This window comes from Mus caroli, unplaced genomic scaffold (assembly GCF_978045245.1).
Source record: "Mus caroli unplaced genomic scaffold, Mus_caroli_1 scaffold_3, whole genome shotgun sequence".
Classification (NCBI taxonomy): Eukaryota; Metazoa; Chordata; class Mammalia; order Rodentia; family Muridae; genus Mus; species Mus caroli.
The window spans coordinates 42347824-42372086 of NW_028227258.1; the positions used below are offsets into that span (position 1 = coordinate 42347824).

Consider the following 24263-nt stretch of genomic DNA (forward strand, 5'->3'; position numbering starts at 1 on the left):
GAGTCTGGTTATAATCTAGAATGAGAACATGACAGAAGCTGAGTGTGCCCTGTGCAGAGCAGAGTTTGTCCTGTGCAGCAATGGAACCTCAGAAATGAGCTTGCTGTGATTCCCCACCCCCACCTCCACCCCCACCCCCACCCCATTGCTTAATTGCTCTCAGACCTTGAACAGCTTCCTCTCTTTACCATTGCCCCCATTTTCCTTTGTAAAGTAAGGAAAATAGTAGAAGTTATTGTGGGTTTGTTGTCAGTTGTGTGTGTAAGACAGCACGTGTAGTTACAGGAACACCCCAAACTGTCAGTAAATATCACCTAGTATACTTGAAGAATTCATTAAGGTTTCCACTCTTATCAGTAGTAATGTGGGACCCAAGAAATCTTCTCTGGATCATTTGTATATGGAATGTCTTTTCTAAAATGTAGGTTGGGGACTGCACAGATGACTCAATGGTTAAGACCACTTGATATTCTTACAGAGGACCTGAGTCAGGACACTGGCGAGTGTCTCTAACTTTAGTTTCAGGGCACCCAACACCTTCTTTGGCCTCTGAGGGCACTGCATGTGTGTGTACTATGCATATATACAGGCAAACACACACACACACACACACACACACACACACGTGCACATAAAATAAAAATAAATGGAAAAGATAGAGATTGCTTATTACAATCTTCTTAATCGCTGATCCCAGTGTTTTGTTTTAAAGATTTACGCTCTGAGGAAACACTGTCCACGTGCGCACTTTGAAATGAACTATTATACAGTCGAGTGGGGTGTAAGAGGATGATACCCCTTCAAAATTTCAGATGTTTCAAAAGTGAATGTTTTTAAAGGCGCACGTGGAAGTGCATTGTCTTTGTCTCTGTCCTTGCTTTGCTTTGCTGCAGCTGGGAACGCTGCCGCTTGACTCGCAGCACTTATTTCACTTTCTGCTTCTAGGAACTGTCTTCCTATAAGAAGCAAGGGCCTGGCTTGCTGAGCAGGATGGGACAGACAGTCCGAGCAGTGGCGTCTTCCATGCGAGGCGTGAAGAACCGGCCGGAGGAGTTCATGGAGATGAATAACTTCATTGAAACCTTCAGCCAGAAAATAAACTTAATAGATAAAATATCTCAGCGGATTTACAAGGAAGAAAGAGGTATGTCATTAAAGGCTGAGTGTACAGATGTTCAGCCTCTTTCTCATCTGTACTTTGGTGTGTTGACACTGTTGAGATTTCACTTCCAAAAACTGTCTCATGCCCTGACATCCATTGAAAACAGTTGAGGAACTGAGCAGTTGGCTCGGGCTGTCAGGTGCTTGGCCTCCTCTCAGATAGGAGGACTTGAGTCGGGTCTCCATCACCCATTTAGAAACCTGGGTATCATGGCAGGTGCATGCATGCCCCGTGCTGGGGAGACAGAGGCAGGTAGCTCTCTGGGGTTCCTGGTTCAACAAGTCAGTTTGAATCCCTGAGCCTAATGTCACACTGAAGGACCCTTCTCCTAAAACCAAGTGGGTAGCTCCAGAGGGACAACACCCAAGGTTGTCTTCTGACTCCACCCCACACCTGCACATGCATGCCTGAGCACCCACTCACACAGAGAGACGCGTATACCCTTGCACACATACACACCCCTCCCACGCATACACATTTTTTTAACTTAAGGCATTTTTATTAGATATTTTCTTCATTTACATTTCAAATGCTATCCCCAAAGCCCCCCATACCCTCCCCCTGCCCTGCTCCCCAACCCACCCACTCCCACTTCCTGGCCCTGGCATTCCCCTGTACTGGGGCATATGATCTTCATAATACCAAGGGCCTCTCTTCCCATTGATGGCCAACTAGGCCATCCTCTGCTACATATGCAACTAGAGACACAGCTCTGGGTGGGTGGGTGTGGTACTGGTTAGTTCATATTGTTGTTTCTTCTATAGGCTTGCAGACCCCTTTAGCTCCTTGGGTACTTTCTCTAGCTCCTGTTCTCCATCCAATAGACACACTCTTGTCCTTAGTGATGGTGTTTATGTAGTCATGACCAGTCTCCATTTGGTTTTATGGAGTTCTAGCTGTTTTAGCTAATATGTGTCGATCATGACATGACTGCAGTGCCAGCCCTGAGCTGGAGATTTAGTTTATGAAGTTGGTGTCATTCAACATGGATTGTTTCTCAAAAAATCAAAGAATGGCATTTCAGGAATTGAATTCCAATATTTTACTGCAATATTTTACTGGTGGTTGGGAGAGGAATGTGTTCAGTCATGAAGACTTACATATTGAAAAAAATGGTGGTCTTTCCTGTTCTCTATCTGCCTTTAAAAACAATCATGCTAATCTTTAGTCTTTAATGACTCTACTCCAATTGCTTATTGATATTTATTTTCTAATTTCAAAATTATAAAGAGATGGGAGAGCCAGCAAACATGTTTTAAATATTTGTTGGTACTGAGGAGGCACTACTTACAAGCAGAAGTCACTCTGCTGGCACCTCATTTGTAAACTTGTAACTTGTCTATACTCATCACTGAACTGGACATTTTATTTTATTTCTAGCTCTGCTGGCACCTCATTTATAAACCTGTAACTTGTCTATACTCATCACTGAACTGGACATTTTATTTTATTTCTAGGGTATACTATGTAGTTAGCAGCCATATGGTAGAAAAAGAGATTGACTCCTTGAAGGTGTCCTCTGACCTCCATGTACAAACTGTGGTCCATGTGCTATGCCTCTCCACAAATCTATACAGAAATGTATGTAGAAGGGAAAAAAGGGAGATTGGAAGTAGGAGAGGGCTCCGTGGTTAAAGTACATGCTGTGGAGGCATGAAAAATGGAGTTGGAATCTCCAGGAATCGTGTCAATTCTGGGCCCAAGGCATGTGTCTGTTACCCCACAGCTGAGCAGCAGAGGGGTGATCCCAGAGGCTCCCTGGCCAGTCAGCCTATACCAGAAATAGGGGAGCTCTAGCATCACAGGCCTAAAACTAAAAGGTGAAAAGTAAAGAAAGAGACATCAAAGGTAAACCACTAGCCTCCATGTGTACACACATAGATGAACACACTCATACACATGAGTGTGTGCATACATACAAGCATACATACATACAGAAACATACAGAGAATTAATAATGAAAAATAATTTAAATATAAAACAGAAATGTTTGTTTTCTTAAAACCACAGAATTATTTTCCTAAATGTAATATAGTCTTTGCTTTGTAGTGTCTGAATGCAGTGTAATGATTGGGTTTGATCCTCCTTACAGTTGTTATTTTACCTTCCTTCCTTCCTCTGTCCCTTCCTCCCTCCTTCCCTCCCCCCTTCCTCCCTCCTTCCCTCCCCCCTTCCTTCCTTTCTTTCTTTCTTTCTTTCTTTCTTTCTTTCTTTCTTTCTTTCTTTCTTTCTTTCTTTCTTTCTTTCTTTCTCTCTCTCTCTCTCTCCCTTTCTCCCTTTCTCCCTTTCTCCCTTTCTCCCTTTCTCCCTTTCTCCCTTTCTCCCTTTCTCCCTTTCTCCCTTTCTCCCTTTCTCCCTTTCTCCCTTTCTTCCTTTCTCCCTTTCTCCCTTTCCTTCTCCTTTTTGCTTTCCTTCTCCTTTTTGCTTTCCTTTTCCTTTTGTGGCCTCTCCCTTTTTTCTCTTTGCATGGGGTCTCAATATGAATTCCGTCTAGCCTCCCACATGCTAGAATGTCAAGTGTGCACCACCACCACTGCCTTACAGTTTTCCTTATTCTCAGGAAGCTAATTAGTTAAGTAGGTTCTGGGACTCCAGTTCTGTGAAGCAGATTCCTTATGTCCAGTTAGACCGGGCAGCAATTTAAAGCATGCTCTGGAAACTGCTGGCCCCCTAAGAGCCACAAAGATGCCCATAAGCTTTGAATTTACTGGCAAGAAGATCTTTAATGGCTTCACTCTTTGTATAGGAAGCTCAGATCTTACAGACTTGCTAAATCTGAGCTCTTGTTTTTAAAGTGCATGCCTCTGGCCCAAACTCGGAGACTTCTCATTATATAAGATCAGGAGGATATTAGAGAAATTGGGGAAGGGGAAACCATGATTAAGCTATACTGCATGAGAAACACTAATTAAAAAAAAAATAAAGAAGAAGGTGCTAAGCATCCTTAACAGAGCTGGAGACAGGATTCCATTCAACATATTAGAAATTCCATTGGGAGTTTTGAAATCTAACCGGTGCAGGGCATACAGATCCATATCAGGAAACTAGTTTGAGAGTGGTAAACTCGTTCGTGCTTTTGATCATTTTCATTCTAAATCATTTCATTTTGATCATTTAAAAAATAAAGCTTGGTTTCCTTTTCTTTTCTGTTTCCCAATTTATTAAATTTATTCTTCAGATTTCTGTTGACTGCATGTTGTGTTGTTTCTCTGTGCTATAGACTAAAGAGATTACAGCTGTCCCTGTCCCTGACCTCACAGTTTCCTTGATTCCTATATTTTTAGCAAGGGTACTTACTAAATGTTGGTGTGTAGGTATGGTTTGAAAGCTGTGTAATTTTAAGAAGGCTCTGTAGTAAATAGTTAACTGCCTAATGAGAACCATCACTGTGCACACATATTGAGAACAGAACTGTTAACATTTTTTACTTCCTATTTTGGGGTCATTAGTCTTCAATACAGATGGACTTCACTCTGAAAAGTGAAGTTAAGAACTCAGAATAAAACTTACATCTTCATGAGGTAATATCAACTTCTGGAGTTCACTTGATCATAGGAAAACTTTGTGCTAGTTGTAGCTTGGAGTGGCAGGATATTTTCCAGTGAATTATACTGGGTGGAAAGAAGATGAACTCAAGAGAATATCACTGTGTGTATGGCGATTCCTGTAGAGGAAAGGAAGAAAGCCTATAGTTTTGCTTAGGTTAGTGCATAGTAATTACCGTTGAAGTGTTTGTATAGGTAAAAGAATGGGATAAAGACACATTTTGCTTAGAACTTTGGCTGTGCATACTTAGATACAATATCTATATGTAATTATATGATAGGTGGAATTTTTAAATAGCTATGATAATTGTATAATATAATTTTCCAAGCTAGGATAATAGAATAGACGTCTAGTTTTGATTGTACTTAGTAGCACTTCAAAAACTGACTTGTACCATCTGCAATGGCTGGTTAGTTAGTGAAAGATAATATAAGCATTTGCTTATATCTAAACATAAGAACTCGGAGAGAATAAGCAACATCCTTTCATACTATCTATGATATGGGGATTTTCAAAAACTTTTTTATAGAAGCTGGAGAGATGACTCATCAGTTAAGATTTTTACTGATCTACCAGAGGATGTGGATTCAGAGGCCAGCAAATCAAGCTTCAAGGGTCCCAGCACCCCTTTCTGCTCTCTGTGGGCACCTGGACATGAGGCATACACTCACGTACCCAACCAAACAAATACAAATAAAACGTAAATCTTTCAAAAATGTAAACTGACAATGACACTTTTTTCTCTCTTTTTCTTTTTTAGACTATTTTGATGAAATGAAAGAGTACGGCCCTATTCATATTCTATGGTCAGCCTCAGAAGAAGACCTGGTTGACATGTTGAAAGGCATTGCCTGCTGCATTGAGCAGTGCTGCAAGGCCACGGAGAAGCGGATGGCTGGCCTGTCAGAGGCCTTGCTCCCTGTCGTCCACGAGTATGTGCTTTACAGTGAGATGTTAGTGGTAAGACCCTGAACTAGAGTCTCAGTGCTGTTCTCTTCATGATGCTGTCTCTGTGTGTCTACCACTCTTTCCTGTCCTAGTTGGATGTTTTACATGTAGATGCCCAAGAGATATCTAATCACTGTAGCCAGGAATCAATGGCTAAATGACCACGTAGACAACAACTGGGCTACTCAGTAGGAACAATTTATGTGATTGGCTTCAATCCAAAGCATCCTTAGTCAAGATTTACTTAAGGAACAGTCTTCTAACATTCAGTTTTACTTTAAAACGTGTCACTGTTTTATGCATTATAGATTTAATTCCTTGAGAGTTACTTTCCTGTAATATTTATGATTTTGAACATATTTCATATGTATTGTGTATATATTATGAAGAAAGTGGTTGAGAAGTAGGGTCTTGATATATGTATGCTGTGCCTTCAGGCTGCTTCCAAAGAGAAAACTTCCAAGTTAAAATGTTCTCTTATACCCTGTAAAAAAGCCTTTTGTTCGTTATCTAGTCATCTTACATTCTTCTTCCTCAGTTCAACTTATGATTTCCAGATACTTGTGTTTGTTTGGTAACGGTGATTTTTTTTTTTTTTTTTTTTTTTTTTTTTTGTCCTTTATTGCCCTGTGTTCTCAGTATGCTGGCTCCTTCTGGTGTCTAGTCTTTCAGGGAGATGTTGGAGGATAACATTGGAGGTGTATAAGCATATATTCCAACATAGCCCCTTGTGCTTGAAATTGTAGCCATGACTGATTTAAGATGGAATACACCTTGATTTCTAGTAATTTTAAAAATTGTCACTATCTTGGTAAGAAATGGTTGCATAGCTGTGAAAGCACGAGTTATTTCTCTTGTGTCTCGTGTTTAGGCTTTACTTGAGAGTCATTAGATCTTGCATGGCCCTTGCAGACTTTTGATGTTACCTGGATTCTGAGGAGTTTTCTATAAACAACACTCCTTGCTTCTCAGAGACTCCATGCTTTGTGGCTGAGAAATCTTCCTCTCCATCGATTGCCTCAGCTGTGTCTCCTGGTTTTCTCTCATTACTTCTCCTTGTGATCCTTCATGGAAATATGGTTTATCTATTTTCATCCATCAGCTCAGTAGTACTTATCCCTCTTGTTAAGTCAAGCTAGACACCATGAAAGCAAAATCTTATGCAATTAAAGTTTGCAAAAAATCATAATAGCCACTAGAAAGATCCATTATAAAGCTCCTTGGTGGATTGAATTATTTTATAGAGACCTAGGATATAATCACTAGTTTTTATATTACATTTTTGCTCCTGTTTCATATAGGATATTTTCATCTGAGTTAAAATAATCACTAGTGATACCTTAATAGATAATGATTAAAATTATATGATATTTACTTGTTATCCTATAAAATATATATTTCTATTAAAATATGTTTATGAAGTAATGCACAGTACAGAAGTAGAACTTGAGTATGTGGGACTTACTGATAGTATGAATTATTTAGATTGGAGGAAAGAAAACCTGCCTTGACATTAATCAAAGTAAATGATATAAAGGAATTTGTGACAATTAGTTGAATTTTCTATTGTTTTTCCTGAGATTTGTCTTACGTACTATACCTTAGTTATGCAAAATTGGTTTCATTATGACATCTTCATATATATGTATATATTTTCATTTTGCCCCTTCCACTCTAGATGATACTTTTTCTTCCCAACTTCTTCTTTCATGCCTTGTTTATTGATTAACTGGATGCTCTACTACATTTCTCGGGGCTGCTTACAAGATAAGAGTGGGGTGGTTGTAGAAACAGGAACAATTTATCAGTGGTAACTCCACCGAGGAAAATGTATCTCCCTTCCCTAGCAACTGTTAACAGCCTATGGTTTCTCATAGACACATGGACCTCATGAGTTCCTTAAATCTAGCAGATCCTAAGCCCCTAGAAGTTACCAGAGAGTGGCAGTTCTGCTATGAGAGAAACTTAATCCCTGGACGTACTTTTAACCCACTGTTTCCCAGTTCTCCTTGGAAGGCTTCCGAGCCTTGCTTTTTGATTTCTTCATGCACCTTGAGTCTGGCTGCTTCCTTCTATAAAGCATCTCTTCAAGTGCTGCATCTCTTCTGTCACTGGATGAGTTCCTTTCTTACCCAGAGTCAGCTCTAATATTTCCTTAATTCACATTATAAAGCCCACTGTAAGAGGACTACAGGGGACGCGTGCTTATGCCTCTGATGTTAAATCTAAATCTTGTAAGACAATTGCCTAAAGAAAGGCAAAGTGAAAAACAGGGAAAATGTATTAAAAGTCTAGATGGGTGCTGCATTTCCACTGATTCTCAAGGGTGTTTTAGGTATAAGAACATTGAATCATGAAGTTATAATTATTCAAGAAGACAACATTGGACCATCAGCTAACCCAAGGAGCCATGACTTCTTATCAAACCTTAGCTAATGGACGAATATTTATACATTTTTGGGTCATGGTGAAATTTTTTTTTTCTTTTTCCTGTTGAGACAGGGTTTCTCTGTGTAGCCCTGGCTGTCCTGGAACTCACTCTGTAGACCAAGCTGGCCTCGAACTTAGAAATCTGCCTGTCTCTGTCTCCCAAGTGCTGGGATTAAAGGCGTGTGCAACCACAGTGAAATTCTTAAGGTATAAACTTATGTCCCAGCTCTCTGATTTTGTGTTGTAATTGCTGGTTTGATTAACTGTCCTTTTTGAGTCAAAGAAGATGCTCCACTAATTATAGATATTTTCATGTTAGTGACTCAGGTGACCTCTCAGGTGTCCCAGTGGATGATGGGACATATGTTTCCATTGCTCTCAATGACCTTTATTGCTTATTTGTTCTGCTCTATGCTCTCTTTGAAGACTTTGCCATCAAATATTAAGCATGCATGTAATGCTTGAACTGATAAAATGTGCCCAGGGAAACCTAATACAAGATTTATAAACATGATTTTAAATGCTTGATTATGGTAGAGATTTTAAAGAGTAAAGAAACCTACTTTATAAAAATATTTATAATTCCAAATGACTGATTACATCAGAAATATATTCCTGATGATTATTTATATTCTAAAATATAAACAGTTGTTATGGGCAATGATAATTACAGCAAACCCCAATTTGATTTCTCCTTTTGTTTTGATATGAAGGGTGTTATGAAAAGAAGAGATCAAATACAAACAGAACTGGATTCCAAAGTTGAAGCCTTGACCTACAAAAAAGCTGACATTGACCTGGTATGTCTTTATGTTTGTTAACAGAGTCTTTTAGAAGCCACTGTCTGAAAAAAAAAAGTGTATTAACTCTTTAGAGCTTCACTGTATGGGCACTTCTAACTATTCAATAAGTGATACTACTCAAAGTTCTTCTAAAAGCCCACAGAATGCTCTTCTTTAACTCTTCAAGCTTCACATTCTTCTTTTCCTGCCTTGCATTTACTTGAGCTGTAAGGAAATATGAATCTGATGGTTTCAAAAGAACAAAGTGTTTGGAGTGTTTGTAGAAAGTACTTAACATCACATCAGGTCAATACTCAGCTAAAAACTTCACACTCTGCACATGTCTTTCTTGGCAAATAAACTCCTTTTTAAAGTTTAATACTTTCCTTAAATGTATGAGAGATTTCAGTCATGAAGTTGGATATTTTAATGAATTTCTATGTTCTGCCACTATGGGAAAATATCATTAATTGTTAGTTTTGATTGATTTTTTTTTTCTTTTATGTAGCACCTCCCTTTTTTTGTTTGTTTGTTTTTTTTTCAAGACAGGGTTTCTCTGTATAGCCCTAGCTATCCTGGAATTCACTTTGTAGACCAGGCTGGCCTAGAACTCAGAAATCCGCCTGCCTCTGCCTCTGTTTCCCAAGTGCTGGGACTAAAGGTGTGTGCCACCACCACCCAGCTTTTGCTGGAGTACTCAAACTTAATTGTATTTCTGACAATACATCATTGGGTTCCCAACAATGTAGTATTTATAGTTTGTTTTGTTTGAATATTCCAGCACAGCCTGACCAGAGTAGAATTTCTATTTAACTTTTACAATTGAAGAAGACCTGGAGGGGAGAGGTTGCCTGAGCCTAATAGCTGTTAAAACACAGTTGGGCTAGAGGGATGCTGTTGTCTGTCACAGCCCACATTGCTTCACAGTGAAAATATAGGAAGACCAATTGACTCATCTGCATCCTTTAATCAAGGAGGAATACTTTTTTAGTTTAAAGAGATACTCAAATTATCGTTGATTAGTAATTGAGTAAACTTGATCAAGTTGGTGGCAGGGGACTCCTTGATGCCCCCTGTAAAACTGTAGTATTGCAGCCTCCTCAACTTGACCAGGTAGTGTTTTTTGATTCCTTCTCCTTGCATTAAGAACTTTAGTATCTAAAATTTTATTTCCTAATTCCTTCAAAATCTCCTACATTCTCTTCAACCCCTAGCCCAGCTTTGGCTCCTCTCCAAATCTCCCTGTCCATCATCTACAAGGTTTAAGGGGCAGGAACTGGTGAATTGATCACTGAGTGTTCCAGCCTATACTGTGTGGACTATGCTAGTCACTCAGTAGATACTTAATGAAACAATAAAAATCATAATGACCACTATGATCCACGAGAACTTGCTGAAGGCTAAAATCAAGAGGTGTCTACAAACTCAGCTCTGTATAGAATAGACACTTCATTCCAATCTGACTGGGAACTTGACTCCTATGTCTTATTCTATACATTTTCCAAACTGAAATTCCGTTGTCATGGAATGTGGAATGTGTGTGGGGAGAGGTGGGCTGTGGTGGGCAGAGCTGGAGAAAGGCATTCATAAAGGAGGATGATGGGAAACATATGTGTCGGAGCTTAGTGATCAAAGGAAGAGTTGTCTTTTTCTTTCTATAACAATGAAGAGAAATGGAAAAAAAACAGCATTTTGTATTTGGGCTTGTATGTGCTGTGCTTTTTAGAGTCTGCTCGAGGAAAGAAAGAGTGGACACTTATACAGAAATTTTAAGTACATCATTTGAACGTTAGAATTCATTTTCCATTTAAAATGTTTAAAAATTTTAGCAATTATTAAGACTAGTGGCTTAACAACATTTTCTTCCTGAGTAAATACTAGAGACTTTAACATTTCCAGGGAATAATAACATGGTTTATGGAAACAGCATTTGTTCAGAATAGCCCACCCTCCTATATTTATTTTTAAATTTTAAATAATTCGATTGATTGGGAGCATGTGAATGTGTATGTGCGCATGCACACATGTGTGTGCGTTTGTTTGTGTGTGTGTGTCTGCAAGTTTGATGTCTGTTATATCAAAATCCTCATTGTTATGAGATTGTTGAAATTCTAAAATTTAATTAATCCATTATATCCTGTAACATTTGAAATTAATGTTTGAAGCAGTCATATTTGATGGAAGCATTGCAATTGTTCTTTTTAAATTAATGTATAATCATGACATGTTTTAAACTTTTATTTTTTTATTGCTTTTACTCATCAAAACAGACCTGTCTTATAATTCACAAGATTAGTATCATGATTTGTAAAATTCTCCATTTTCAAAGGATGTGTTTACACATCCTTTCAGTCATCACAGAGATATGGCCACCACCATCATGTGTTTTATACAAACTGAAATCCCTCTGTGCCATGATGCTTTGTTAGTAACCTTGCAGAATCACCCACAAAATGGGTCTGCCGTGATTGGTCACTGAACAACCAAAAAAGATGTTGCTTGGAAATATGCAAGATGGGTGTCACCATGGAAACCTGCCCTTGTGAGGTCCTTCTAAGGAGCAGGGCTTTGCAGTCACCATGGCGACCCTGGCAGAGAACTGAATATAGCAATCTGCCTGGTTGTTTACCATGGCAACTGAGACAGGGCCACTTTGGAGATAGCATTGGGGCCATTTCTATGGAGACCTCCTGAGGCTGCCATTGGCGGTCTTATCAAACCCACATTGGGATAGAATATCACATGCACACCCAATAGGCAACAGTGGGCAATTTCTTGTGATAAGCTGTGTAAAATGATGCTCCTACCAAGTAGTCAAAAATTAGGGGGATAGTAATGACTCCATAGAAAGACAACCGCAGAGTAACACGGATTGGATCAGGTGACCTTTAGCTGGATTGCATGATACACAATACCAGGCTCTAGTCATTTTACATCACTTGTAACCGTATCTGCAGGCTAACTAATAATGAGAGTGTGTTTTTGCACTTACCACCCAAGTTATTGGAAAGCGGCTGCAATTTTGAGTTTGTGGTCTGTAGTTCTCTCGAAGCAGCCAATGAATGATTTCAAAATGGTCTCTGCTTCCTAAAGGCAGAATATTCTTTTCAAACTCAGGTCAGCTGTTTACTGAAAGTCTTGTTGTTTATGCCTTGGAATTAGATAGCCTTACATACAAATGCTAGCTCACCTACTTATTAACTATGTCATAGGACACATTTACAGCTTCTTATAGCCTCCTTTTACACTGGGTATATTTGCAGAATTTATTAGCAGCTTTGTAATAGGCATGCTAAAGACTGATGATACGATGCTAGTAAATTGCTTTTATTGTAGCGCGCACACAGTAGTTTTTGCCTGATGTTATTTTGATGCTATGTAGAGAAGAGATATTTGTGTTAGGTCCTGAATAATGACGAATACGTTATTCATTGTTGTGCAAGGAGAATGCTTTTTTTTTTTTTGAAAACCAGAACATATAACTTTTTATATTATTCATTTTATTTGTTTACATTTTAAATGATATCCCCCTTCCGAATTTCTCCTCCACAAATTCCCCATCCCATCCCCCTCCTCTTTGCCTCTTTAAGGGTGCTTCTCCTCCCACTCACCCACTCCCCCCTCACTGCTCTAGCATCCCCCTTAGCTGGGGCATCAAACTTTCACAGGACCATGGGGCCTCCCCTCCCACTGATATCAGATAAGGCCATCCTCTCTACATATGTAGCTGGAGCCATGGGTCCTTCCATGTGTACTCTTTGATTAGTGATTTAGTCCCTGAGAGCTTGGAGGGGTCTAGTTGGTTGGTATTGTTGTTCTTCCTATGGGGTTGCAATCCCCTTCAGTTTCTTCATTCCTTCCCTTAACTCTTCCATTGGGGACCCCGGGCTCAGTCTGATGGTTGGCTGTAAGTATCTACATCTGTATTAGTCAGCTGCTGGCAGAGCCTCCCAGGGGACATCTATACCAGGTTCCTGTCAGCAAGCACTTCTTGACGTCAGGTGTGGTGGGATTGATCCCAAGAAGAGGTGCTCTCTGGATGGCCTTTCCTTCAGTTTCTGCTTCATTTTTTTTTCTTTTTGTCCCTGCCTTTTCTTTAGATGGGGACAATTCTGAGAGAATACATTTTTGCAAAATGGGTATTAGTAAAGGTGGCATAAGTTCAGAAAGCATACCAAATTGGGGAGCTAGGTGGATATGTAGAGTCCTCAGAGAAAGGAAACTCCATATTTTGATCTTTGTAAATCCAAAGGGATCTTAAACTAAAGTGGCAGCTGTGGGTTGAGGAGAAGGGGTAGCTGGAGAGAGAGAGATGGAGAAGATTCCTTGTCACCTCATGGATGAGAAGATACACAATTTCCTTCCCCATTTCTAGCTGGTGAGAGGCAAGTGGTGGGCATCAACACTGAGAAACTAAAATATAAGTCAATTTGAACACCACTTCAAATCACAGTAAGGTGACCATTTCAGAAGAGATACATTCAACAAAATTCTGACCAACTTTTATTCGGTACCTGCTGTGAGAGTGTCTGTTCCAGGCAGGAGAGACAGGAAGGGAGGTCAAAATGATATGTCCTCATCTATCTTACATGTTAGAGGGTAAGAAAAAAAAAAACAAAACACAAAAATACTTAAAAATTATCTTTTCTGCTGATGGGAAGGAGAAATACAGTTGGTCATATTTGGACTGTGTTTGGTAGCAAGAGCTCTTTGTTAGTTGATGGGTGATATACAGGGAAATAAGGAAAGGTAAGAAATATTCTGCAATTTGGGGGCTGAGTAAGTGGAAGGAAATAATTAACATTAATTGGGAAAGAAAAGGCCCTGGGAAGATGGGATTTAACGGGGAGTATGAAGAAACCAGAGTTGTACATATAAAATTGATGTGTCTATCGGGCATGAAGGTGGATACCTTTAGTGGTGAATTATACAAACAGAAGTTCCATAGGTTAGAGCTGGGGTATAATGATTAGCAAGGAGATGGCATTCAAAGTCATGGGATGAGCTGTGGTCACTAAGGGGAGGGAAACTAGTGAAGGAAAAATCCTGGCCTTGCCTTTGACATACTCGAACTTTAAAAGGTCATTGTGAATGGAAAAGCCAAATAATGAATAGGAAGTGAGAAAGAAGAGAGGAAATTTATATAGCTTGACTTCTGGCAGGCAATTCAGTGGATGAATGAAATACACAGAGAAAATTAGGACTATTCAACATTTTAACCAGATTTTTGTTGAGGTATTCAAATAGTTTGATAGAGAATAATTTGCATGGATATAGATAGACCATTCTATGATGCTCTGAGTGGTGTTCTGTGCTCTGATGGAGAAGAACGTTACTGGAAGCGAGAGAGACTTCACATTGAGGAATAACGAGCGAGAGGAAGAGAACAACTGATATTAGGAGGAGAGACGAAGCTGTGTGGGAGCTAGTGTAGTTTGCAGCTTGGTTCAGTTTTCAGTCGGAGCTTCTGTTTGAAAATGCTTATTCACTTCCACACCTAACTGTAAAATAAATAAAGTTCATCTGTGGTGCTAAATACGGCTGCATATCCTTTTTATTTTTATTTTTATTTTGGAATGAATGATTTATAGTTTTCCACTCAATGCAGCATTCGGATATAAATGAATATGAATACATTTGACATTTAGCAATATGTGCATAGACTGAAATTTGGATCTAGATATAATGCCATAGCTGTTTAGCACTATATTTATGTGAGCAAGAAAAAAATTACATTTTCATAAGATCATTATAATACGAATTTGCATATAGCCATTTTCAGTAGCTCCAAGCAGATACGGAATTAATTCAGGCTGCTCCTTGCTCTGTGTGACTTGCTATTTTTGAAACAATGTTTTACTCTCATCCTCAAACGGTGGTTATTAATTTCCAAATGTTCTTAGTGGTGTGCTAAATCTGCACAAAGGAAGATTGCCCGCTCTCTGATTCTAGAAAGCCAAGGAGATATGAATATTGATCTAGTAAGCTACTAATCAAGACAGGAACAAGAAAGGCTGCACCTTCTTGGACATTTGCTGGCTCACTTCTCTTCCCTGACTGTTGTTCTATTTGTGTGGGTTTCAGTATAGAATGCTTGCATGCATGTAGGTTCCCATATGTGTAGGTGCAGATGTATGAGTGGAGGCAGGAGGATGATGACCATTGTCTTCATTGATTGCTCTTTATCTTATATATTAAGTCAGGGTCTCTTACCAATCAAACTAACTAGCTTGCCTTGGAATCACCCATCTCTGTCTCCCGAGTGCTGGCCTTAGAGATAGGCTGCAACCCCATCTGATCTCCCACCATTCATGTAGAAGATGGAATCTGACCTCTAGTCTTCACACTTAGGTTCCAAATACTTTATACACCAAGCCAAATCCCCAGTGTGATTTCTTTTTTTTTAGCTTTTCTCATACTGGTGTGTGTTCTGAAAGATCCACAGGCAATGTGTACACATGCTCACATGGTCACGAAGACATGAGTGTCTGCTGGATGGGAAGGAAATTTCTTCCTTCTATATTTATCAGTTTGTCCTAAATGGCATCCCACACACTTTCTTTCAGGATTTGGGGTCAATATTATAAAAAGAAATTTTAGTATCAACTGCAGAGTGGAGATATGGCTTCCAGAATTGACTTACTTCAGCCACCATACATTCCACAAAAAATCAGTCTTCTCAGAAAGCATGGACAGAATTGTATGAATGCTGGATCAAAACTAAAAAACTACTAGGGTAGCAGCATCTTGAATCCGCACATGCATAGCTGAGTGGGAATGTGGAAAGGATGAGAGTGATGCTGTAACAAAAAGGTCCTCATCAGCCTTCTCCCAGAAGGATGTACCAGGGGATGCTTGGATTCCTCTCCCTTTCAATGATCTTTGGCTAGACTTCCCATTCATGGATTCATTGGATTTATTTAAATTTGTGTATGGGGGGGGGCTATTTATAGAAACTCATCAAAGACAGTTTTAGAGAAAATACTAATGAATATTTGGTAAAAAGATAGTGAAAGTAATCCACACACAAGAGGCTGTTGAGCATGAAATTGTTACATGGGCATTTTTTTTTCTTAATCCTTTCTTGTGGCTCTAGCACTTCTAATACAGCAGTCCTGTAAAGTATTTTAAGATAAGTCCTTGATTCCAGCCCGAGGATTGCCTTTGCTGGTTGAGAGCACAGCATTTCCTGGCAGAGGTCATGGACCAATTTTATAGTTTAGGGCAAGTTCTTTACACTCTGTTGTGTTTCCCTCAGCTACCAGAGAAGCAAGGGAGAAGTATATGAAAACCCTTAGCCAGTACTGAGCCAAAGTTGGCTAGCAAATTTTAAAATGTATTAGCCCTTCTTTGGAGGGTACAATGTGCATTTTCATTCTTCAGTAGCAAAATGTGGAGAGCGTGGGAGTTGTATGTTTGCTTTTTAAACTTTCACATCACTCCATCCCCAAAACAGAAGAAGCAAGAGGCTTGGGGGTTAGCTCCATAGTACAACACTTATCCAGCATCAATTTTTTTAAATATTTTTTATTACATCTTTTCCTCAATTACATTTCCAATGCTATCCCAAAAGTCCCCATACCCTCCCCCCCCACTTCCCTACCCACCCATTCCCAATTTTTTTGGCCCTGCCGTTCCCCTGTACTGGGGCATATAAAGTTTGCATGTCCAATGGGCCTCTCTTTCCAGTGATGGCCGACTAGGCCATCTTTTGATACATATGCAGCTAGAGTCAAGAGCTCTGGGGTACTGGTTAGTTCATAATGTTGTTCCACCCATAGGGCTGTGGATCCCTTCAGCTCCTTGGGTCCTTTCTCCAGCTCCTCCATTGGGGGCCCTGTGATCCATTCACTAGCTGACTGTGAGCATCCACTTCTGTGTTTGCCAGGCCCCGGCATAGTCTCACAAGAGACAGCTATATCTGGGTCCTTTCAGCAAAATCTTGCTAGTGAATGCAATGGTGTCAGCGTTTGGCTGCTGATCATGGGATGGATCTCTGGATGTGGCAGTCTCAGGGAGGGAGGCAGAATTCAAAGTACTAAAAGGTATTATTAGATACTCTATCCAGTGGAATTGTATACTAATGAATATTTTAATGCATCTGGATTTATACAGACAATTTAAAAATTGTGTTTGAGGAGCATGAGAATTGCCTTAGCTAAGCCCCACTTGGTCCTGTGTCATTCATTAATGTACAATGAAGGCCATTTGAAGGTGTGCCACAATTCCACTTGAGCTGAGCACTTTATCATTTGTTTTCCTTTCTGAGGACCCAGGAGAAAGCTTCCATTTCCTCTTGGCAGCAGCAGTTGAGCTTCCTGGGTTTTGAGTAGTGTCTTCAGTTTTCTCGGGTCTTGGGTTAGCCACCTGATCTGATCTCTCCTCTCAGCCTACTTGTCATATTCTTTGTCAGGTGTTGATCCATCCATCCTGATGTGCTGCTGTCTGGCACATGTTTCCTTTGCAGAAGTGATGGCCACACAGCTGGCTTTATCTTGTCTTATTTCCATGATTAACACCTTCTCCACTATTGTCGTTTTGAAAAGGATTTTTTCTTTTTGCATTATGTGTGAGTAGGTGTCTGCACAGGTCAGAAGAGAACATTAGGTCCCCTGGGGCTGGAGTTACACATGGTTGTGAGCCACCTCATGTGGGTACTGGGACCGGCACTTGCGACCCCTGTAAGAGCAACATGTGCCCTTAAGGGTGAGCTATCCCTTCAGCCCCATTACTTTTGTCTCTCTCCACTTACTGTTTTTGTTTTTAAACCAGTGAAGTCTAATGTGGGAAATCATGCTAAATCCAGCATGGAGCATGAGAGACACATGGAGCATGTGAGACACATATTAACAGGAACTAGAAGTAAAACTCCAACCTCTTCCACAAAGCCAGCCACTTTTATATAGTATAGTCTAGACCAGTTTTTTTTTAAGTTATTTTTTTTTGAATGAGCAGAAATCAGCATGTCATCTGCAAATATAAGCATAAGCCCTAAATGGCTCTTATCATTTTGACCCAGAAAACAGCAGATACTTTAGGGGGGAAAAAAGTACTCCTAAGATGTTGCTGATGAAATTATGCATGGAAGTAACTGTTTCTTATTCTGGTGGTAGTGGCGGTGGAGGACCTAATAGTGTTCCAAGGGCCTCTGTGTGTTTGTGGTGGGAGAGGGCAGGAAAATGGAGAAGACCAGCATGTGCTGGAATGGTTGGTTGGTTGTTGTTGTTGTTGTTGTTGTTGTTGTTGTTGTTGTTCTTCTTCTTCTTCTTCTTCTTCTTCTTCTTCTTCTTCTTCTTCTTGTCATCGTTATAGCTCATTTTCTTAGGGCTGTGCTTAAGTTCTGCCTTTCTCCAGGCTCTTTTTCCTTTCCTGTCTTCTCTGTACCTAGAAAAGTAACAGATGGGTAAGTAAAAAGAGAAGTTGGAAATTCTAGCCTTTTTTTTTTTTTTCAGTATTTAAAACACCCTTCTCTGTCTGGTATTTGGATTTGTGATTTTCTTTGTGGGGTCCTTCTGCCATGAGGATAGGAGTTTAAACAGCTGTCCTATCCAGACATTCAACAGAGATTCCTTTTTTTTTTTTATTTAAACATTTTGTTAATAAAGAATGTGCCCTGAGGGTCTGTCTTACATATCTCTTTCACTTCCAGCTCTGCTTGGACACTCAATAAATATTTGATTATGCTTCCAGCAATAACACACAGGGAGCCAGTAGCCTGCAGAGGGCTTTGATTCACTCGCCCTCAACTTGTAACCTTAATTAGACATTAGCCATTCTTTATCTGTGAACACCCAGAAATAATGCTTCTTTTAAAGAAAGTGTATTTTTAAAGAAATCATTTTTGAAACCTACAACTTTGGGTAATGAACATTTGCTAAGTTACAGTAAGTACAAACGTGTAAAAATATTAGATAATGCGTAATAATATCCTCACATGCATCTTTTGAACTATGAACAACTTTATTATTTATTACTTCTGAAAACTGTTAAAGAATGATACCAAGTGGAGCAGAGTAGTGGTATACACTCACAGACTTTGCACTGGTGACGGTAGCTCAGGAAACACAGAAGTTCAAGGTTTGATTTGTGCTTCATGTGGTGAGATCTTATCTCAAAGGAAGAAAATTGCTAATAGCTTTCATTCGTTTGTTAGCATATTTAAGTTATTTTTATAGTAAGTGCATCTTGATTTATTATGAATTTGTAGGCTTTGGGTAGTAAGCCTTTATTTCTACTGGATCATTAGTTAGCTGGAAAAGCAACTGGGTAGAAATTTGCAGACACCTCACCATCCAAGTGTTAAACTACACACAGAAGGCTAACGGGATGGCTCAGTGGTTAAGAGCACGTGTTATCCTGCATACATTTATATAGTGTATAAATGGGTTCAGTTCCCCACTTTCACTTGGCATCTCACAGCTGTCTGTAATGTAGGTTCTAGGGAATCTGAAATTGTCCTCTGGCCTCCTTGGGAACAAGATAGTCACATGGTGTACATACATATTCTTAAAAAAGAATACAGCGTATGTTGTAGGCCCAAACTGGTACTTTCCTTTTGTAACCATGTTCAATATTTTTTGGTTGCATATTGCATGTCAAGCACTGTATTAGTCCTTTGCTTTCATCATCCACTGAATATTCCTATGAGGTACACAGTAGCTATATTCACAAACCCCTGTTTTAAGAATTATTCTGTTTTTTTTTTTTAATTACATGTATATGGAATTTTCCATGTGTGGGGTCTGGGCATATGAATGTAGGTGTCCTCAGAAACCAGAAAAGGAAGTTGAATGCCCTGGATCTGGAGCTGTAGATGGTTTTGACCTTCCTGAAGAGGTTGGGTACCAAATTCTAGTCCTATACAGGAGTAGCAAGTGCTATTAACTGCTGAACTGTCTCTCTAGCCTCAAATTCCATTTTTATATAGAGAAAATTGAGATCTAGAAACTCAATCAATAGATACATTTACATGTACATATAATTAAAAACAAATAGGGTGAAGCAATACTTAATAGCTTTTTTTTTTAATATCCAGACATATATGGCATACAGTCCACCATAAATAAGACTGAGATCATTTCTGTCCTAAGGAACATATAATCTACCAGAAAGGCCTTGAGAACAAGAAGAACAAGATACTGAATGGCTGTTGTAATCTTAGACAGATATTTGTGCTTTGAAAACAATAAAGCAAGGTGATGTGATAAGAAACTCTATCTATATTAATAAGAGTGTGTGTGCCTAGAAAAAAAAATAAATAAAAGATTAAATTAAAAAAAAAGGAGGAGATAAGTAATGGTAGGAGACATTTGGTTCAAAATCTGGAGCACAGCATTTAGTATTTTTTTTTTAAAAAAAAGGTGGGATCCACGACTCCCTGAAGGGAATAGGCTCAGCAGGTTTCAGGAGCTTGGCCGAAGCACTTGAAGCTAGAGGTTAAGACAGAGGGCTGCTAGCTGTGGAGAAAGAAGAGGAGGAAGTAATCTACTCTGCAGGCCTTGGAGTTAGCCCTCCATCTGACACATTCATTACCTTGGTATTGTGTTAAGACAGGAAACTAGAAGCCTTTGTATCTCCAAGAGACAGACTTCCCAACATTTCTAAGTACTGCTTTTTGGTTTTCTCCTTGAATCATTGAAGAGAAAGGTGCAAACCTTATTATAGACATGACCCCAGAATAGTTGTGCCTTATGAACATGGCCATTCTCCCCATAGCCATGAGATTCTTGGAAATATCAGTGGGTTCCCATTGATCCATTCTGACCGTCTAATGTTCAGATGCCATGCAGAGTTTCCCATAGTTCACTACTGCTAGAAACAGCACCTAGAGGCTGGTACCTCCTCTTCCTCCTCCTCCTTCCTCCTCCTCCCTCCTTCCCCCTCCTCCTCCCCCTCTTCCCCCCTCCTTCTCCTCCTCCTCATCTTCTCCCTTCCTCCCCCCCCTCCTGGAATAATCTCTTCTTTCCTTAACTTTCATGATCATCAGGCCATAAAAGACCACAGGGCAGCTGTTTTGTGGAAGTCTAAATATTTAGTTATTGGATATTTCATTTGATTATATTATAATTATTAGTATGTGAGATTTCACTCAAGTGAAATCTCTGTGACCATCTAATCAACTCCCGTTGGGCAGTATATGGTCCTGTATGTATCTTATTAATGATGATGCTGCTGCCCTCTTTAGTCACTGGTGATGGGGTTTACCAAGCTTCTCTAGAGAATCACTCCTTTTCTTATAGCCATTCAGAAATAATGTGGGGACATCTTCAAAATGAAACTTTCTCATTGCCTGTATGCGCAATATGTTCTTCTAGCTGGACTGAGGGAGAGGATGGCACCTAGCCTCCGTGATGTGTCAGGGTGGGGAGGGGTGGGAGGGGAAGGATTGTGGGCGGGGCTGGCTAGGAGGTTGGCAGTGAGCAGGAGGTAAAGTAAATAAGTAAGAATATATAATTAACAATAATAACAAAGATTTTAAAAATGAAACTTTCTCAGCTTGTTGTATAGCCGTCTTACTGAGGGACCGCCACACTGATTTCCATAGCTAAGGTTACTTTCTATGGTTGAATATTTGAGGTGCTTAGAAATACTTCTGGTTACAATTTTTAGGTTTTAATTGAAATATCTGTCTACATATCTATTTGTTCCTCAATTCATCTATCAATTACCTATATCTATTTTTGGATAATCATCCAGATTTGCCAGAGCAGCCTATGGCCTAATATTTTCTCTAGTAATTTTTGATGCTATCTATGAAATATACCTGAGGGTTTTTTTTATTCAACTTTGTGTGTGTGTGTGTGTGTGTGTGTCTGAGAGAGAGAGAGAGAGAGAGAGAGAGAGAGAGAGAGAGAGAGAGAGAGAGAGAGAGAGAAAGAATGTGCGTGTGCATTTATGTGGAGATCAGAAATGAACATCAGATTTCATTTCTTAGAAGCCATCTACCTAGATTGTTTGAGAGACTCTCCCTGGACTCTCAGGCTCCCTGATTGGCTAGGCTGATGGGCTTTTGAGCCAGGGCTCTAGCAACAGACTGATGATGTCACTTAATTGCACCACCATGCCTAGCTTTTAACATGTCTGGCAAACACTTTCCTGACCAAGCCATTTCCTCAGCTCCCTACTTTAAATGAAACTCCTTTAAGACCTTGCTCTCTGGGATACCGCAACAGTGACAAACAGCACACTTGAAATATCTGCAAATTACCTCATAATTCAGGTATTTGAATATAAACTACTATTGAGACCTGAAAATATTCTTACTAGAATTTTTGACTTGATGGTTGTCTCTTTTAAAATAGTCTTCCATCATACAGAGTGAGGTGATTGAGATACCCAATAATAACAGAGACTTTTTAGGAAGCCAATAAAAGCTGTGCTCTTTAAGGATGCTTTTGGGATGGAATTCTCCCTTCTGACTGACCTGATATATAAACTACTGAATATGGGTGCTTATGATCTTCCAGAGCTATACTGTGCTATATGGCATACAAGAAACAGGTGCCATTTACCTAAAAGTTGAGTAAACTAAAATGAAATACAAAACTCAGATTCCTCCCTTTCACTAGCTACATTGCCATAGTTGCATGTGGTCACTGCTACCACACTGTGTGGTTCAGAGCAGAGAATTGCTCCCTGTGGGGGGGCCTATGGAGTAGTTCTGTTTTGGAGTGTGCAGTAATTTTAACAACTGAATTTATTCAAATAGCAGTCATTCTCATGAAAGGTTAGCTCTGTTAATGATTCAAATCGGGGTGATGGATGTCTAAAGACACATCAGGGGAATTTGTTTAATTGAAGTATAATTTATATGCAATACCAAAGCAATCAATCATGACAATCAATCGCCAGATTTTTTTCTTGCTTGCTGCACTAGTTTCCCATCACTACGACACAATACGCAAGTTACGTGGCATTTAAGGAAAAAAGGCTTATTTGGGGGCTTGAGGACTTTCAATCAGAGATCAGTAGTCCTGATTATTTTATTTAAGGGCCTCTGGTGAGTCATTGCATCATGGTGGTAACATGGCAAAGCATGCTGCTTGCCTCATGGGCCATGGAAATAGAACAAGGAAGAGATGAGCATCCTACGGTTCAGATTTGGGCATAATCTCCAGTGATGTAATACCTTAAAGATTCTACTGATTGTCTATGGTGGAGACCAAGGAGTCACTGTGTGGCTCTTTGGAAAATGCATCCAGACCTGTCCCATGCACTGTATCACCTGAACACCTTTGACCATACCATCTCATGCATGTACATTTTAAACCTATGTCTATCCATCTATCCTTCTCTAATCATGTATCAGCCTCTTTCGTAAACAGTAAATTAATAATACTAAAAGTTCTGATTAAGCTAAATGAAAATGGAGATTCCTCTGTGCAGCATGCAAACTTTCCTATACATACACCTGCAGGGTCATCTGCCCCATCAGAGGTTAGAGAACATGGAGTCTGGGCAGAAGCTGATTTCTTTTAAAGGGTTTTATAAATGGACTGCTGGAAACCTTAGAGAGAGAAGAATTCTTAGTGTCTCTGTGCATGTTTGCCATACTTGCCTGTGTGGAAGATTCAAGGGAGACCTCATCATTTCTTAGAATGGTGCTATTTAAGTAATTGGCTTTCTGTGCCTACTGTGTCCCGAGAAGCCATAATTACTATCTGAAGGATGCTAATGCTGATGGAGATGCTGGCTTCAACAGTGATTCAGCAACAGCGTTTGTGGGTGTTTCCAGATTCAAGTTGTCATTTTTAGAGAATCCATTGTGCACTATTGCAAATATTACATTTAGATAATGAACCTGCAGTAGATTTCAAGGAGAGAGGTTTCTACTTCTTGAGAACAGTGTAAATTATAAAGTATGTTAAGAAAGGTACTGCTTAGCAACCACGTGTATGTTTGAACAGAATTGTATAATCAAGCATTTAATTTCTTCAGACACATCTTACCTCTCTTATGAATCAGAAAATAATACAACTTTATTGTTAAGAGCCCTCTTCTCTCCTGCAATTTAATTAGTGCTTGTTAAGGAGAGGTAGCTGTCAGATTAGAATTTAATTTTTGAGTTATCTATTGTCTTCTGATAGAGTGGCAATCTAAATCTTTTTATTTAGGTATGTTATTTTCAAGAACTTTTGCAAATGATAATTTCCTCAGCTTGTCTTATTGTGAGGAGAGAGTTTTAACATTTGAATAAGTTGAGTGTCTGGGCCTTTCCTTTTCCATAAAAGGAAATCATACAGAAGTCATTTAGAAAAGAAAACAGAGATATTTTGAGTTAAGAATAATAATTCTCAAATTATATTATTTTATTGAAAATTTGGTGTTATGTGCTTTTATGGATAAGATCATTCACACTTTAAGTTTTTATGGTAATTTTGGGTATTAAGAAATTC

The 24263-nt window shown here is 39.4% G+C and overlaps 1 protein-coding gene across 1 annotated transcript in view; it reads left to right on the plus strand.

Annotated features, from left to right (window-relative positions):
- The window catches only part of Snx7 (sorting nexin 7), an 88253-nt gene that overhangs the window by 28764 nt on the left and 35226 nt on the right, over window positions 1–24263 (plus strand). Inside the window, exons 5-7 of the mRNA XM_021158200.3 lie at window positions 946–1144; window positions 5469–5668; window positions 8800–8886. Of these exons, the coding sequence (XP_021013859.1) occupies window positions 946–1144; window positions 5469–5668; window positions 8800–8886 (486 nt within the window). The remainder of the gene's footprint in view (window positions 1–945; window positions 1145–5468; window positions 5669–8799; window positions 8887–24263) is intronic.